We start from the raw sequence: 18,316 nt of genomic DNA, 5'->3' as shown, positions 1-18,316 counted from the left end.
GCGTGACAGCACGTGTGTGGAATGGGAATGCAACATGGGCACAGGTACTGACATGGGCAAGTTTGTGTAGCACTCAATAATGATAATGTGGAATACTGGACTGGAAGGGGGATGACACAACATAGAAAGGAGTGCAGTGTGAGTGAATATGGGTTCTGAGGCTGAGTAGAGGCAGGTGAGGGGTGGTGGGGAAGGGGCTAGCAAATATTGATGCCAGGAGCATTACAGTAACAGAAGATGAGTTTTAAATCTAACTACCCTCTATGTACTTCAGAGAAGCTGGTTTTATGGATGGAAGCAGCCCCTTCAGTCACTGGCTGGTCAACTCTGCTCTTGGCCACAGCTTGCAGTAGCCTTTCACTCAGTTGAACAACTGACAGATGATCATGTCCACGTAAAATGCTCTGCAGAAATAAAAACAGAGCTGACATGACTGTTTCCAAAGATGGCTTTGCCTCTGATGCGACAGGATAATCCTATTGTGGGACTTGAGTAGGGTGTGCTGCGAGGCGGGTGTATTGGACAGGTCTTGGACTGGGTCTTTGACAGGGATTCATGTAGATCGTTGACCCTAGTCAAGCTGCAGGAGAGAGAGAGAGAGAGAGAGAGAGAGAGAGAGAGAGATTGTTTGTTTGTTTTTAGCTACATTTGAAAGTTTTGTCTGTAATCAAAGAATGTTAATGTAGAAAATTGTGCTTAATCATTTCATGTAAAATGATACCAAAATATTTCATGAAATGAAGATATATCAAAAGAGATAAGTGATAAAATATACAAAGAAAAAGTATCAGGTGATAGCTGAGTGAAAATAGATTTTTGGAAAATGATTAGATCTGAATTCCTACTACACTGGAAATGAATAAAACTTTTTTCTTTCAACAATCTTGAATTTTTTTAAAGACACTGACTAATGCAAAGAATGGAGTGACAATGATAAGAAATGGAACTGTTATTAAATGATGATTTCTAAGTTCAACAAACACTTTCAGACACTTGTCAACAGTAGCTTTTAACTTTGGATTCACACTTACCCTTTTTGTCAGTTGCGTGTCCATCATAAAATTATGGACGTGCTTTTCTGCCCTAGTTAATTCCAGTTTCCTGGACACCACTGCCACAAGAAGCGCAGTGCAGCCTGCTCCCTAGAACAAAGTTAATTGTGTAACTACAACAAATCTTTCCTCCACAGAAGCTGTAATTTGTTTGGATGATAATGACAAACTCCGACAAAAATAAATGTAACATTTTCCGTAGTGGTATGAACATAAAAAAATATGATGAAAAGTAACTGTAAAGTCTATTAATCACTTTTGTTCCATATTCTTTATTAGTTTCCTGATACAGAGTTATATGGCTAAATAGCATATGACATTTTGCTCAAACAACACTCACAAAAATAGGGAACAACTAAAATGTGATTCATAAGAAAAGTAGTACTAAGCAGTAACCAAAATTATAATAAGAAAATGTTTTGAACCTGTAGCAGCTGTTTCTTGATCTAAGTGTTTAGGCTTCTGTGAAATAAAAAGCTATGAAAGAAAGGCCAACATTGTGACTGACTTGCTGCAATTCATTTCAGGCTACGGAAGTGCTTAGCACTTTCACCACCCCAAAGAGGAATTAGTGAAGGGAGGAAATATGAATCACAATGCAAAGTCACAAGCAACGCAAGATATAAAGGAGTCAAAACTGCAATGATATGAAACTAATAGATTTCTATCAAAAGTAACAATACGAGAGAAGGAAAGTTACTACTCACCATATAGCGGAGATGCTGAGCTGCGATAGGCACAATAAAGAGATTCACACAGTCATAGCTTTCGGCCATTAAGGCCTTTGTCAGCAGTAGACACATGCACACACACACTCATGCAAGCCCAACTTGCACCCACATCTGCATTCTCAGAGAGCTGAAACTACACTGCCAAGCCCTCTGAGACTGCAGATGTGTGTGCAAGTTGCGCTTGCGTGCGTGTGTGTGTGTGTGTGTGTGTGTGTGTGTGTGTGTGTGTGTGTGTGTCTACTGCTGACAAAGGCCTTAATGGCTGAAAGGTATGATTGTGCGAATCTTTTTATTGTGGCTATCGCGGCTCAGCATCTCCACTATATCGTGAGTAGCAGCTTTCCTTCTCTTGTATTGTTACATTCCATCCGGGATTTTCCATCGTTAGATTTTTATCAAAAGGAGCTTTTAATTTCAAAAATTATGAATTTTTGATAGAAATAAGAGATCCTAAATTTTGATTAATACTGGCAAATTTTGGATAGTAACAGGTCAAAGACAAGATATAAAAATGCAGTAAATGGAATAAACAGTATATGTAAGATAAAACTGGCAGATAAAGAAAGAAAAGAATGAAATCAAAGTGTGTAATATGTGTGAGAAATATATATAACTGGAAGGGGGGGGATGTGAGAAAAGAATGCAGTGGATGATAAACAAGAGACAGCAATTTATACACAGATTTCCCAGAAATTTTGTGACAATTTTCTAGGAGAGATGGGTCGCACCATAAAGACTGAGAATTGCACAGCAATCCATGGCCACAAACATTGTCTAATGCTTCTAGGTGGTGCTGTATGTGAATTTATTGGAGGGGTTTGCTGCTATGTGGTGCTGTACATGAGAGCCAAAATATGAGGAACATGGAACAGTATATGAACAGTGAGCTTGCAGACATGTACTTCACGTCTGGAATAGCTGTGTACAATGGATGAACCACTGAATGCATTTATTGAGAACACTTCAAGGCAGACATCAGCTACATCACAGTTTCTTTGTGTGTCTGCATCAAAATTTGTATTAGTATGTGTCATTAAGAAGTGGCAGGGCTATTGAGGGCAGGCCACAATCAGGGCATGGAATCGTTATGGAAGAAAGTGTGTTGGATTCCATAGAGGCTAATCCAAGCACCGGCAAATGTACCATTGTCTCAGACTTAAGTCTGTTTCATTGCAGTGTCCAGCATGTTTTGAACACTTAGTCCTTACACACCTTTCACTGCACCCAAGTGACCTTCTGCTCATGTGAGTTTCACACAGTGGTTTCTGCAACAAAGTGGCCAAGAAGCATATTTCTTAGCTTATGTGTTGTTAACCGATGTGGCTACATACACTAGGGATGACATATTCAATAGCTAAAATGAGCGTTTGTGGGCACCAGAAAACTCCCACAGTGTTTGGCGCCATGTGGCACAACAATGCTTCTCAGTTAGTGTAAGTGCGAGTTTGGTCAGCGATTGCTTAGTTTGGCTGTACCTTTTACCATCTTCCTTGACCGCTGTGGATTATCAGCTTTCTGGAACAAGTTCTTCCCAGCTTGCTTGGAGATGTTCCAGCAAATAAGAGACACAGCTTGTGGTTCCAACACGATGGTGTGCCTCCTCATTTTGGTTTGGCTTTTCATGAACAGGTTATTCCCGCATTGATTGGGTGTGGTGGTCTGGCTCCCTTGCCCCTATGCTCACTGGATTTATTGAGCCTTGATTTCTTTCTGTTGGGACCCATGAAATACATTATGTATCACAATCCTGTGGAGCCTGAAATGCATCTCGTCACAAGTATCATTTGCACAGCAGCTAAAACCAAAGAAACTCCCAGTGTGTTTGAGTTGTCAGGCAGCCAACGCTCTATCGGTGTCAGGCATGTGTGTCATCTGATAGCGCAAACTTTGAGCATCTGTTATAACATTAGAGCTATATTCATGTTGTGTGCCATGTGTACTAATTGTATCCAATAAATGTTTCAAATGAATCACTCTCTTGTTTCCTTTCTGATCTTTGACTTCTGCTACAACTTATTCCTGGTATTTGCAGCCTTGGGTTGCTATGAAATTCTCAATCCGTACGACATGATCCACCTCCCTTACAAGTCTGTGGCAACATTTCTGGGACCCCTGTATAAGGATTATGGAGGCCAATCATGGGCTGAAAACATACTTTGCTTCTCTAGACCTTGAAGATGCCACTATAGAAAAAGATATTAAGTTCTTTGGTAGCAAAATGACTGCATAGGTCTTTACAATTGGGTTTCACAATCTGTTCAGAAGATGATGGTGGATATTGCTCACATACACTACTTGCCTATGATCGTTACTCTCACTGGCAGACTGGTAGAAACCATATCAATATTGGCTGCTGAACAGAACTTATCTACAAAAGAGCATATAATATGCATTTTGAGTGCCCATACAATAGTTTTTGTAAGGCGGGGGGGCAGGCTGCTAGGTGCGAGACCTAAGGGTATGGAGTATTTTTAATATTTTTGAAGATAAATGGTGACTTGTAAGTAGCAATAAAAAAAAGTTCCAGTTCTGATCCTGCTAAAAACCTGCGCAATACTGACTTAAAATAAAAACATCTGACTACACATTATTTTTTTTTTCCTTTCCCTCAAAGCTATGAGGGAGGGGGGCAGCCCCCCTCCTACCCATCGCCCCAAGTACATGTGCACTTTATATGAATCGTATCACAGTTGGATACTCATTTTATCATATGCATATTACAGGGTTTGGGGCTTAAATAGATGATGAAATTTTTGTAGGGTGGGTACTCACATTGGTGTCAGCAGGTGCACAAAAGTCACAGAGCTTGAAACTTATGTTACAGAGTTAGATGAACGAAAGAAACCTAGTTTCAGTTATTTGGGGGTATTTTAGGAATAGTGGGTCGAATCTGCTCATGTGAATTAATACACTCACTGGTACAGAATAGAATCTGATTAAGAAGCCATGTTATAAGGAGAATATTTAATCAGTGTTTGAGTATTGCATTAATGAAGTTGCAGTCATCAATTGTAGCTTGAAAGATGTCTGAATATCTGCAGAATGTAAAATGATTTGAGATTTGCAGTGACACTGATGAATTGCTTCTTTTATCGATCTGCTATAAAATACTTGGCTGCAAGGAAGTAAACTGAAGTAGAGAAGTTATCCACCTGAAGTAGGTGGTGGTGGGAGGATGTATGGGACAGGTCTTGCGTCTAGGTCTATTACAGGAATATGAGTCATGAGGAAAGGCATTGGGAGAAGGAGTTGTGTAGGGATAGATGAGGATATTGTGTAGATTCAGTGGGCAATGGAATACCACTAAGGGAGGGGTGGGAAGGATAGTGGGTAGGACATTCCTTATTTCAGGGCATGATGAGAGAATGGTGGAGAATGTGATTCAGTTGCTCCAGTACTGGGTAGTACTGAGTCATGAGAAGAATGCTCCTCTGTGGCCAGACGGTGGGACTTTGGGAGATGATGGGTGACTGGAGAGATAAGGCAATGGGTGACTTTGGTGGGCCTGACAGATAAACGAATGACTGGCGTCCATTGTTCCCTAACTACGATTTTTCACTATCAAGTTCTGTGTCTCCCATGAAATTTTACAATCTGACATGTCCTCTTCTACACACTTATATTCTTCAATATAGTCTACTGCATATTTGTAATACAAATATTATTGCAACTGGTTGCCACTGATGCATCAAACACATTTCTTTCCTTTACTATAATGTCTGGATCTTCTTTTGTGCTTTTAGTGGTTGAAAATTGTGCTCACTATATTTGCAAAAGTCATTATCACATAATAGCAATGAGAGAGAGAGAGAGAGAGAGAGAGAGAGAGAGAGAGAGAGAGAGAGAGAGAAATGTTGCTTCAAATTTGGTGACACCACAAATGGACAGATTAACTGTCAAAGCTCATGCCTCACAGGCAGAGGTAACTATTAGACTGTTTTCTTTTCTCAGGCAGAAGGTGTGTCGTTTCCCAAGATCTCACATCACAAGACCTCTGATATGGGCAATGTTGACCACCCTATACACTGAAAACTCAGAGTTAGTTAGCACAGAAATGTTTATGATGGCAAAATGTACTAAAACCATGATGTTACACTAGATATGGTCCACTGTGAGTGAAATATCAATGTTTCAGGTTACAGTGTGCCTGAGGACGACACTTAGTTTGTGCAATTTTACAAAATGTACCTCAAAACCTTTTGGACATTAACAAAAATAACTGGCAAAAGTTGCCCTATTAATACGTCTCGAAGTGGAGAAATAGGATAAATTGTTAAAAACAGTTATAAAGGAGACACTCGAGTAGCAGACAGGCCCAACACAAAGGACTGCTATACACATTTGGGATTTTGACCAAAAGGGCTTCTTCTAAAGTAGAAACACACACATTCACAACTCAAATACACAAGACCACTGTGTGAATTTGTGTGCTTTAGAAGTAGGGCTTTCGGCTGAAAGCTCAAATGTATCACAGCCTTTTTATTGTGCCTGTCTGAAACTCAGAGTAATTGATTTGTTATCTTATTTTCATTCCTTCTACTTTTTTCAATGTAGACATAAATGTATTTCAAAAGCTCAGTTTTGGACATTGTTTGGATGGCCATGGCCAGCATATGAGGGGCATTTGAAAAGTCTTCATCTATGTGATTACTGTGCTATTCACAATAAAGTGCCTGGCAGAGGGTTCAGTGAACCAACTTCAAACTCTCTCTCTACTGTTCCACTCTCAAAGGGCAAACGGGAAAAACGAGCACTTAAATTTTTCTGTGCGAGCCCTGATTTCTCTTATTTTATTGTAATGATCATTTCTCCCTGTGTAAGTGTGTGCCAGCAGAATGTTTTCACAGTTGGAGGAGAAAACTGATGATTGAAATTTCATGAGAAGATCCCGTCGCAACAAAAAACGCCTTTGTTTTTATGGTTGCCACTCCAATTCATGTATCATGTATGTGACACTATCTCACCTATCTCGCAATAATACAAAATGAGCTGCCCTTCTTTGTACTTTTTCGATGTCATCCGTCAGTCCCATCTGATGTGGATCCCACACTGCTCAGCAATACTCCAGAATAGGGCAGACAAGCGTGGTTAAGCAGTCTCTTTAGTAGACCTATTGCACCTTCTGAGTGTTCTGCCAATGAATCGCAGTCTTTGGTTTGCTCTACCTACAATATTATATATGTGATCATTCCAATTTAGGTTATTTGTAATTGTAATCCCTAAGTATTTATTTGAATTTACAGCCTTCAGAAGTGTGTGACTTATCACGTAATCGAAATTCAGCTGATTTCTTTTAGTACTCATGTGAATAACTTCACACTTTTCTTATTCAGGGTCAATTGCCACTTTTCACACCATGCAGATATCTTATCTAAATCATTTTGCAAGTCATTTTGATCATCTGATGACTTTACAAGAAGGTAAATGACAGCATCATCTGCAAACAATCTAAGACAGTCGATTGTCTTCCATGTCATTAATATAGATCAGGAACAATAGAGGGCCCATAACACTTCCTTGGGGAATGCCGGATATTACTTCTGTTTTACTTGATGACTTTCCATCTATTACTACGAACTGTGACCTTTCTGACAGGAAATCATGAATCCAGTCACACAACTGAGACGATACTCCGTAGATACGCAGTTTGGTTAGAAGACGCTTGTGAGGAATGGTGTCAAAAGCCTTCTTGAAATCTAAAAATATGGAATCAATTTGACATCCCCTGTCGATAGCACTTATTACTTCATGAGTATAAAGAGCTAGTTGTGTTTCACAAGAACGATATTTTCTGAAACCATACTGACTGTGTGTCAATAAATTGTTTTCTTCAAGGTACTTCATAATGTTTGAATACAATATATGTTCTAAAACCCTACTGCAAATTGATGTTAGTGATATAGGCCTGTAATTCAGTGGATTACTCTTACTTCCAATTTTGGGTATTGGTATGACTTGAGCAATTTTCCAGTCTTTAAGTACAGATCTTTCTGTGAGTGAGTGGTTGTATATAATTGCTAAATATAGAGTTATGATATCAGCATACTCTGAGAGGAACCTGACTGGTATACAATCTGGACCGGAGGCCTTGCCTTTATTAAGTGATTTAAGCTGCTTCGTTATTCCAAGAATATCTACTTCTATGTTTCTCATCTTGGCAGTTGTTCCTGATTGGAATTCAGGAATATTTACTTCATCTTCTTTGGGAAGGAGTTTTGGAAAACTGTGTTTAATAACTCTGCTTTAGTGGCACTGTCATCAGTGACTTCACCATTGTTATCGCGCAGTGAGGGTATTGATTACATCTTCCCACTGGTGTGCTTTATGTATAATCAGAATCTCTTTGGGTTTTCTGTCAGATTTTGAGACAGAATTTAGTTGTGGAAATTATTAAAAGCATCTCACATTGAAGTACGCACCATATTTCAAACTTCTGTAAAACTTTGCCAATCTTGGGGATTTTGCATTCTTTTAAATTTGGCATGCTTTTTTTGTTGCTTCTGCAGCAACGATCTGACCCATTTTCTGTACCATGGGGGATCAGTACCATCACTTATTAATTTATGTGGTATATATCTCTCAATTGCTGTCGATCTCTTTGAAAACATTCCACAAGTTTTCTACACTTACATGCTCAGATCAGAAGGAGTGAAGACTGTCTCTTAAAAAGGCATTAAGAGCATTTTTATCAGCTTTTTTAAATAGATATACTTTGCATTTCTTTTTGATGGTTGTAGGTGTTACGGTATTCAGCCTAGCAGCAACTGCCTTGTGGACGCTAATCCCTGTATTCGTCACAATACTCACTATTTGTCCAGGATTATTTTTTGCTAAAAGGTCAAGTATGCTTTCGCAATCATTTAGGCTTTGAGTGGGCTCATGAACTAATTGTTGAAAATAATTTTCTGAGAAAGCATTCAGTACAATTTTGGATGATGTTTTATGCCTGCCGCTGGCTTTAAATGTATAATTTTTCCAGTATATTGAGGGTAGATTAAAGTCGACACAGACTATAATTGTATGAGTGGGATACTTATTTGAAATGAAACTCAAGTTTTCTTTGAGGTGTTCAGCAACTATATCTTCTGAGTTGGGGGGTCGGTAAAACGATCCAATTAATAGTTTAGTCTGATTGTCAGGTATAACCTCTACCCATACTATTTCACACGAACTATCTACTTCAATTTCGCTACAATGCAAACTACCTCTGACAGCAATAAATACTCCACAACCACCTGTATTTAATCTATCCTTCCTGAACACTGTCAGATCGTTTGAAAAATTTTGGCTGAGCTTATTTCCGGCTTTAGCCAGCTCTCTGTACCTACAACTATTTGAGCTTCAGTGCTTTCTATTAGGGCTTGGAGCTCTGTTTCTTTCCCAATACAGCTATGACAATTTACAACTACAATACCAATCGTTTCTACAACTACCTTACTGTGTTTTACCTGCCCACTTTTAGATGGATGTCCCTTCTGTGGTTCCCTGAGACCCTCTAACCTAAAAAAAAAAAAAAAAAAAACTGCCCAGTCCCTTCCACACAGCCACCTCTACCTGTTGAGCCGCCTCCTGAGTGTAGTAGACTCCTGACCTATTAAGCGGAACTTGGAAACCCAACACCAATGGTGCAAGTCAAGGAATCTGCAGCCTACACGGTCACAGAACCACCTGAGCCTCTGATTCACACTCTCCACTCGGCTCTGCACCAAAGGACCACAGTCAGTTGTATTGACGATGCTGCAGATGGTGAGCTCCACCTTAATCTTGGAAGCAAGATTGGCAGTCTTTACCATTTCTGCTAGCCACCCCAAATCAGATAGAATCTGCTCTGATCCAAAGTTACACATGTCATTGGTACCAACATGAGCCACCACCTGCAGTTGGCTGCACCCTGTACTCTTCATGGCATCTGGAAGCACCCTTTCTACATCCGGAATGACTTCCCCCGGAATGCACATGGAGTGCACACTGGTTTCCTTCCCCTCCTTGGCAGCCATGTTCTTAAGGGGCCCCATTACGCACCTAACATTGGAGCTCCCAACTACCAGAAAACCCACCCTCTGTGAATGCCCTGACCTTGCGGTCCGAGAAGCTTCCTCTGGGACAGGGTGGACGACTGCATCCGGCCCAGAGACATCGTCAGCCACAGATAATGCCTGAAACCTGTTTGTCAAATGAACCAGGGGTGCCCTATGATCGGCCCCTTGGAAAGCTTTTCGCTGCCTGCCAGACTTTGGAATGATCTCCCACTCGACCACGGATGAGGGGTCAGCCTCAGTGCAGGCAGTACCCAGGGCAGCCACAACAGTTGACTGATCGGAGGACATGTGGGACGTGCTCGACATCCCTTGCATCCCCACGTTCGATCCCCCACAGTGATGTCCCTTGGCAGCAGCCTTAAGCTGTGTGACGGAAGCCAAAGCAGCCTGGATCTGTGCGCGAAGGGTCGCCAACTCAGCTCGCATCTGTACACAACAATTACAGTTCCTACCCATTACTGCAGTTGCTCCTGTTTGAAGCTCGTAAAAATATGTAACAAGCGAACGGTGTACTTGCCTTATTAATAGCAGGAACTAGTGGTGCTGCTCTCACTGAAGGTTTAACCGACACTGAGCTGTTCTAACCAAACAAACAAAAGCCCGTGAAAAAGTAAAAACTACTTATGTGTTTGGGGTAAACCTTTTTTATTTTTTGACATAGACTCCTTTTAGACTTACACACTTTGTCCAACACTGTTCTAATTTGTTGATCCCTTCCAAATAATAGGAATTGCCCAAGTCTGCAAAATAGCTATTAGTTGCTGCAATCACCTCCTCGTTTGAATAAAATCTTTGTCCTGCCAGCCATTTCTTCAAATTGGGAAACAAGTAATAGTCTGAAGGAGTTCAGTCTGGAGAATAGTGGGGATGTGAAACGAGTTGGAATCCTGTTTCTATTAATTTTGCGACCACAACTGCTGAGGTGCGTGCTGGTGCATTGTCGTGATGGAAAAGGACTTTTTTGAGGTCCAATCGTTGGCGTTTCTCTTGCAGCTCGGTTTTCAGATGGTCCAGTAACGATGAATAATATGCACCTGTAATAGTTTTACCCTTTTCCAGATAGTCAATGAGGATTATCCCTTGCGAATCCCAAAAGACAATTGTCATAACCTTTCTGGCCGAAGGAATGGTCTTCGGCTTTTTTGGTGCAGTTTCTTCATTGGTAACCCATTGTGTACATTGTTGTTTGGTCTCAGGAGTATAGAAATGTATCCATGTTTCATCCACAGTAACGAAACGATGCTTAAAGTCCTGTGGATTCTTCCTGAACAACACTTCACACAATTCCGTTTTTGGTCACGTGTGAGCAATCGCGGAACCCATCTTGTGGATAGATTTCTCATGTCCAAGTGTTTATGCAGAATATTATGTACCCATTCATTCCAGATACCCACAGCACTAGCAATCTCACGCTCCTTAACTCTTCTGTTGTCCATCTATCAATGATTTCTGGAGTCCTAACCGCCACAGGGCATCCAGAATGTTCAGCATCACTTGTGCCCATATGGCCACTCCAAAAATTTTGAAATCACTTATAAACTGTTCTAATCAAAGGTGCAGAGTCACCGTAATGTTTATCAAGCTACTCTTCAGTCTCCTGGTGCATTTCGCCTTTCGTAAATTAATGTTTAATAACCACACGAAATCCTTTATCATCCATTTTTTGTCAATCACTTGACTTCCTCGATTCACACGAATGCCAAACACAAAGAAATAGATCAATATGGCTGAAACTTGGTGTCCGTTCTTTCCAAAGCTGCTACTAACTAAACATGACCTCAATACGCGTCGCTGGTGCTGTCTCTCAGACTTTGCACGGACTTTTCAAATGCCCTTCAAATACATGAATGTAGGAAACGTCCCAAAACTGCACAGAAGCTGGCTGGTAGGACCAGCTTTTAGCAGCCTGTGACTGAACCAAAACAGTTGTTGTCTCTCTGGTTTAATACATTATTTTGAGGCCATGACAGCTGCAGTGCCGTATTTGTAATTGTGGATAACTTGCATATTATTTCAACCCACTGAGTTTGAAAAAGTCCTAATTCTTGGAGAGGAAGCCTTCTGCACCCTGAAGTTTCACTCTTTTTTCCCTATAACTTTTAAAAAAGTTGAATTTTATTTTTTCATTGTCCTCTAGATCTTGCACATTATAAAACATTAAAATCTGATGACTTGTTTCAGCTGACTAAGCAAGCAACTTCAGATTACCCAGGGTAAAAAAATGCCACCATACAGTATATTGATGAATCCTCCATTATAAATATAACTCAAAGCTGAAACTTCCTGGCAGATTAAAACTGTGTGCCCGACCGAGACTCGAACTCGGGACCTTTGCCTTTCGGGGGCAAGTGCTCTACCATCTGAGCTACCGAAGCACGACTCACGCCCAGTACTCACAGCTTTACTTCTGCCAGTATCTCATCTCCTACCTTCCAAACTTTACAGAAGCTCTCCTGCAAACCTTGCAGAACCAGCACTCCTGAAAGAAAGGATATTGTGGAGACATGGCTTAGCCACAGCCTGGGGGATGTTTTCAGAATGAGATTTTCACTCTGCAGCGGAGTGTGCGCTGATATGAAACTTCCTGGTAGATTAAAACTGTGTGCCCGACCGAGACTCGAACTCGGGACCTTTGCCTTTCGCGGGCAAGTGCTCTACCATCTGAGCTACCGAAGCACAACTCACGCCCGGTACTCACAGCTTTACTTCTGCCAGTACATCGTCTCCTACCTTCCAAACTTTACAGAAGCTCTCCTGTGAACCTTGCAGAACCAGCACTCCTGAGAGAAAGGATATTGCGGAGACATGGCTTAGCCACAGCACTTGCCCGCGAAAGGCAAAGGCCCAGAGTTTGAGTCTTGGTCAGGCACACAGTTTTAATCTGCCAGGAAGTATCATATCAGTGCAAACTCCACTGCAGAGTGAAAATCTCATTCTGGAAACATCCCCCAGGCTGTGGCTAAGCCATGTCTCCGCAATATCCTTTCTTTCAGGAGTGCTGGTTCTGCAAGGTTCGCAGGAGAGCTTCTGTACAGTTTGGAAGGTAGGAGACGAGGTACTGGCAGAAGTAAAGCTGTGAGTACCGGGCGTGAGTCGTGCTTCGGTAGCTCAGATGGTAGACCACTTGCCCGCGAAAGGCAAAGGTCCCGAGTTCGAGTCTCAGTCGGGCACACAGTTTTAATCTGCCAGGAAGTTTCATATCAGCGCACACTCCGTTGCAGTGTGAAAATCTCATTCTGATAACTCAAAGCTATTTAACAGAACCAATTTTTTATTTTTTTATCTATATAAATCTATATTTGATAATTTTCTCCTTCCCTGATAATGTAAGATATAACTAATGTTCTTCTTTACTTTCAGAACAGATCATTCTATTTCCTCTGTATTCTTCAGAGTTTACTACAATACATCTGTAGTGTAAAAATGAATGTAGACTCAGAAAGTCATCACAAATTTTCTTTGTCCACAGACTAACGATTAACTATAATTATGGTTACACTGTGGAAACAAGGGGAAAAAAGGGGGGGAGAGGGGGGGAAAGGTGATGTGAGCCTTTGCAGAATTTGAGTATCAGTATGGGTTTTGTGCATGTTAAAGTTGTGTATTAACTTAGTGGTTCAGTTCTAGTTAGAGGACATATCTTTGCACATGAAATTCATCACAGCAATGATGTTTTATCAAATTATAGTTTGCTGTTTTGTTGCTTGATGATATGTTAAAAAATTATTTTCTTTTAAAATGAAGATATTTTCTGGTGGTGTCTCTTATACATTTAAGGTATTCTGGAATATATGTCATCAGCATGAAACCTGGAGAGGAGGAGAGAGATTGGAATACATTCAGAAAATAATGGAAGATGTACATTGCAAGTGCCTAAAGAAACGAAGCATGTACTTGAAGATATTTGATACTATACTGTTTGTATGTGGCTTCTCATTAATTTAATGAAATAAATACTCTAAAATTACGGGTTTAAAGTGATTTCTCAAAAACATCACACAATTAACCTACTTGATCTTTTGCAAATGCTGTGTAATATTGACACTTTATTGATCACAAAAAACAAACATTTTTGAGTCATTTATATTATTAATATAACTTAATTTTTCTGTGTAGATAAAAATATGCAAAAATACTGTTAAGCATGCTTTCATGTAATTAAAAAATTGAGTAACAATTTGCTGGATGTTTTCAGAGACAATACAGTACTTACATATAGGTAAAACCACATGGTAATTGGATAAATAAAAAATCTACTGACCAGGCAGTGGCAGGAGAACACATGTACAGAGCTATTAAGATTTCCAAGCTTTCAGACCCAATGGCTTCTTCTTCTGGCAGAAGTGTTGAAGGAGAAGGAAGTGAGATGGAGGTGAAGGACTAGTGAGGTTTAGAAAAAGAGGTAGGGTTCGAAAAGTTCAGCCAGAATCCTGGGTCAGAGGAACTTACTGGACGGGATGAGAAGCAAAGAAAGACTCTTTCCTTCTCATCCTGTCTGGTAATTTTTATGAACTCTATACCTTTTCCAAAACCTTACCACACCTTTTCCTTGAGCTCTCTTCCTTCCTCTTTAACACTTCTGCCAGAAGAAGGAGCCACTGGCTCTGAAAGCTTGCAAAATCTTTTTATGTAGCCAATTACATTAGATTTTCAAAAATTGGTTGTTTTCGTTGATATAGGTAAAACTACTCTGTAACACTAAGAAGTTAAAAAATTGACAGATATATGCAACAGAATGAAAGACAAACTGCACTTTATCACTGAAAAAGTAGCAAAAATGCAACAAAATTTACAGAAAGGACTATTCTTTAATCACAGTTAAATATTTTCATTCCAACGTTGAACCAGTGAGAAGACAGATGCATAATACCTGCTATTCCTAATATTCTTTCAGTTTTTGGATGAAATTGATGCTAATAAACTACTAACAGCATACTTGTACACAATTCTCCTACCTTATATAACAGGCAGTAGGTTGTAATTTTTACAGTTGCCAAAATTGGATTAAATCTGGCTTTTATAAGCCCTAATTTTAATTTTTAACTAAAAATTTCACCACTGTTATTGACAAATAATTATGTATTTCAATTTATGTTATAAACAGTTTTAAAAAGAAACATATATATCAAATTATGAGGAATTCTCCTAGGAAATTCCATGGTTACTGTCTACACACAAGAAGCTCAGTTATGCTCTGTACAAGTCTCAGAATACTGACATACTAATTTTAATACAGTCCATGCACAGAATATTTTAAGTAACAGGTGTTATAGAGGAGTTGAAGTATATAAATACACTGCAATAAATTCTAATAGGAAGAACCTTCACATGCAATTTCATATATTTCTGTAATGAAGCCCTAAAGGCACACAAATTATTCTACTTTACCACTTTCAAAGTGACTGTCTGAGCCAAAGACTTTTTCAATTTTTAGAATTAATGGAACTTGCCATTATAATTATCTACTTCAATAATAGAAATAGTATTGCTGATAATGCACAATTTCCATATAATTATTTACATAGATCCCATAGTTAAACTACATATTATGCAAAATAGCCCCTAATAACTCAACTGCAAATACATTTTCACTTTGATGTATGAAATGAAATTGTAGAATGTTGTTTTCACAAACACAATAAAATATTACATGTTAAGTTTTTGGTATGGTAGTTTCTTTTTTCTGGGGCTGATGATAACATGTAGCAGAAAGAAAAAGGTAGAAAAGAAAACCATTACAGAGCCAGAAGCTGAAGCTGAAGCTCTTCAAAACATGAGATCAATTCTCTGTAAGATCAGCATTCAATGAAACATGATAAGACACACACTGGCAAAATAGTTCACAAAAGGATGAATCAGAAGGGGATCAGTTTCAAGTAATAATACAAGGACAGTTATGAAACACCAGAAATATTCTATATGCCCATCTGTGTCCACAGAAGTTTATCTGGAGGGGCGAAGAGGGGGGGGGGGGGAGGCTAAAAAAGACAAAGCCATTTTTGAATTGTAAGTTTTGAGACTTGTGATACTGTTGTTGTTGTGGTCTTCAGTCCTGAGACTGGTTTGATGCAGCTCTCCATACTACTCTATCCTGTGCAAGCTTCTTCATCTCCCAGTACTTACTGCAACCTACATCCTTCTGAATCTGCTTAGTGTATTCATCTCTTGGTCTCCCTCTGCGGTTTTTACCCTCCACGCTGCCCTCCAATTCTAAATTTGTGATCCCTTGATGCCTCAGAACATGCCCTACCAACCGGTCCCTTCTTCTTGTCAAGTTGTGCCACAAACTCCCCTTCTCCCCTATTCTATTCAATACCTCCTCATTAGTTATGTGATCTACCCATCTAATCTTCAGCATTCTTCTGTAACACCACATTTCGAAAGCTTCTATTCTCTTCTTGTCCAAACTATTTATCATCCATGTTTCACTTCCATACATGGCTACACTCCATACAAATACTTTCAGAAACGACTTCCTGATACTTAAATCTATACTTGGTGTTAACAAATTCCTCTTCTTCAGAAATGCTTTCCTTGCCATTGCCAGTCTACCTTTTATATCCTCTCTACTTCGACTATCATCAGTTATTTTGCTCCCCAAATAGCAAAACTCATTTACTACTTTAAGTGTCTCATTTCCTAACCTAATTCCCTCTGCATCACCCAACTTAATTCGACAACATTCCATTATCCTCATTTTACTTTTGTTGATGTTCATCTTATACCCTGCTTTCAAGACACTGTCAATTCCGTTCAACTGCTCTTCCAAATCTTTTGCTGTCTCTGACAGAATTATAATGTCATCAGCAAACCTCAAAAATTTTATTTCTTCTCCATGGATTTTAATACCTACTCTGAATTTTTCTTTCGTTTCCTTTACTGCTTGCTCAATATACAGATTGAATAGCATTGGGGAGAGGCTACAATCCTGTCTCACTCCCTTACCAACCACTACTTCCCTTTCATACCCCTCGGCTATTATAACTGCCATCTGCTTTATGTACAAATTGTAAATAGCCTTTTGCTCCCTGTATTTTACCCCTGCCACCTACAGAATTTGAAAGAGAGTATTCCAGTCAACATTGTCAAAAGCTTTCCCTAAGTCTACAAATGCTAGAAACGTAGGTTTGCCTTTCCTTAATCTTTCTTCTAAGATAAGTCATAAGGTCAGTATTGCCTCACGTGTTCCGATATTTCTACGAAATCCAAACTGATCTTCCCTGAGGTCAGCTTCTACTAGTTTTTCCATTCGTCTGTAAAGAATTCACGTTAGTATTTTGCAGCTGCGACTTATTAAACTGATAGTTCGGTAATTTTCACGTCTGTCAACACCTGCTTTCTTTGGGATTGGAATTATTATATTCTTCTTGAAGTCTGAGGGAATTTCGCACATCTCATACATCTTGCTCACCAGATGGTAGAGTTTTGTCAGGACTGGCTCTCCCAAGGCTGTCAATAGTTCTAATGGAATGTTATATACTCCCGGGGCCTTGTTTCAACTTACGTCTTTCAGTGCTCTGTCAAACTCTTCACGCAGTATCATATCTCCCATTTCATCTTCATCTACATCCTCTTCCATTTCCATATTATTGTCCTCAAGAACATCGCCCTTGTATGGACCCTCTATATCCTCCTTCCACCTTTCTGCTTTCCCTTCTGTGCTTAGAACTGGGTTTCCATCTGAGCTCTTGATATTCATGCAAGTGGTTCTCTTTTCTCCAAAGGTCTTTTTAATTTTCCTCTAGGCAGTATCTATCTTACCCCTCGTGAGATAAGCCTCTACATCCTTACATTTGTCCTCTAGCCATCCCTGCTTATCCATTTTGCAGTTCCTGTTGATCTCATTTTTAGACATTTGTATTCCTTTTTGCCTGCTTCACTTACTGCATTTTTGTATTTTCTCCTTTCATCAATTAAATTCATTATCTCTTCTGTTACTCAAGGATTTCTACTAGTTCTTGTCTTTTTACCAACTTGATCCTGTGCTGCCTTCACTATTTCATTCCTCAAAGCCACCCATTATTCTTCTACTGTATTTATTTCCCCCATTCCTGTCAATTGTTCTCTTATGCTCTGCCTGAAACTCTGTACAACCTCTGGTTTAGTCAGTTTATCCAGGTCCCATCTCCTTAAATTCCCACCTTTTTGCAGTTTCTTCAGTTTTAATCTACAGTTCATAACCAATAGATTGTGGTCAGAGTCCACATCTGCCCCTGGAAATGTCTTACAATTTAAAAGCTGGTTCCTAAATCTCTGTCTTACCATTATATAATCTACCTGAAACCTTATAGTATCTCCAGGGTTCTTCCATGTATACAATCTTCTTTCATGATTCTTGAACCAAGTGCTAGCTATGATTAAGTTATGCTCTGTGCAATATTTTACCAGGTGGCTTCCTCTTTCATTTCTTAGCCCCAATCCATATTCACCTATTACGTTTCCTTCTCTTCCTTTTCCTACTCTCAAATTCCAGTCACCCATGAATATTAAATTT

At 39.6% G+C, this 18,316-nt stretch overlaps 1 protein-coding gene across 1 annotated transcript in view; it reads right to left on the bottom strand.

Annotated features, from left to right (window-relative positions):
- Positions 1 to 18,316, bottom strand: part of LOC126199666 (small conductance calcium-activated potassium channel protein) — a 211,854-nt gene that overhangs the window by 53,310 nt on the left and 140,228 nt on the right. The window contains exon 5 of the mRNA XM_049936594.1: positions 1,032 to 1,142. Coding sequence (XP_049792551.1) covers positions 1,032 to 1,142 — 111 coding nt within the window. The remainder of the gene's footprint in view (positions 1 to 1,031; positions 1,143 to 18,316) is intronic.

The sequence above is a fragment of the Schistocerca nitens genome, chromosome 8 (genome assembly GCF_023898315.1).
Source record: "Schistocerca nitens isolate TAMUIC-IGC-003100 chromosome 8, iqSchNite1.1, whole genome shotgun sequence".
Classification (NCBI taxonomy): Eukaryota; Metazoa; Arthropoda; class Insecta; order Orthoptera; family Acrididae; genus Schistocerca; species Schistocerca nitens.
This window is presented reverse-complemented; position numbering and strand designations above follow the sequence as displayed.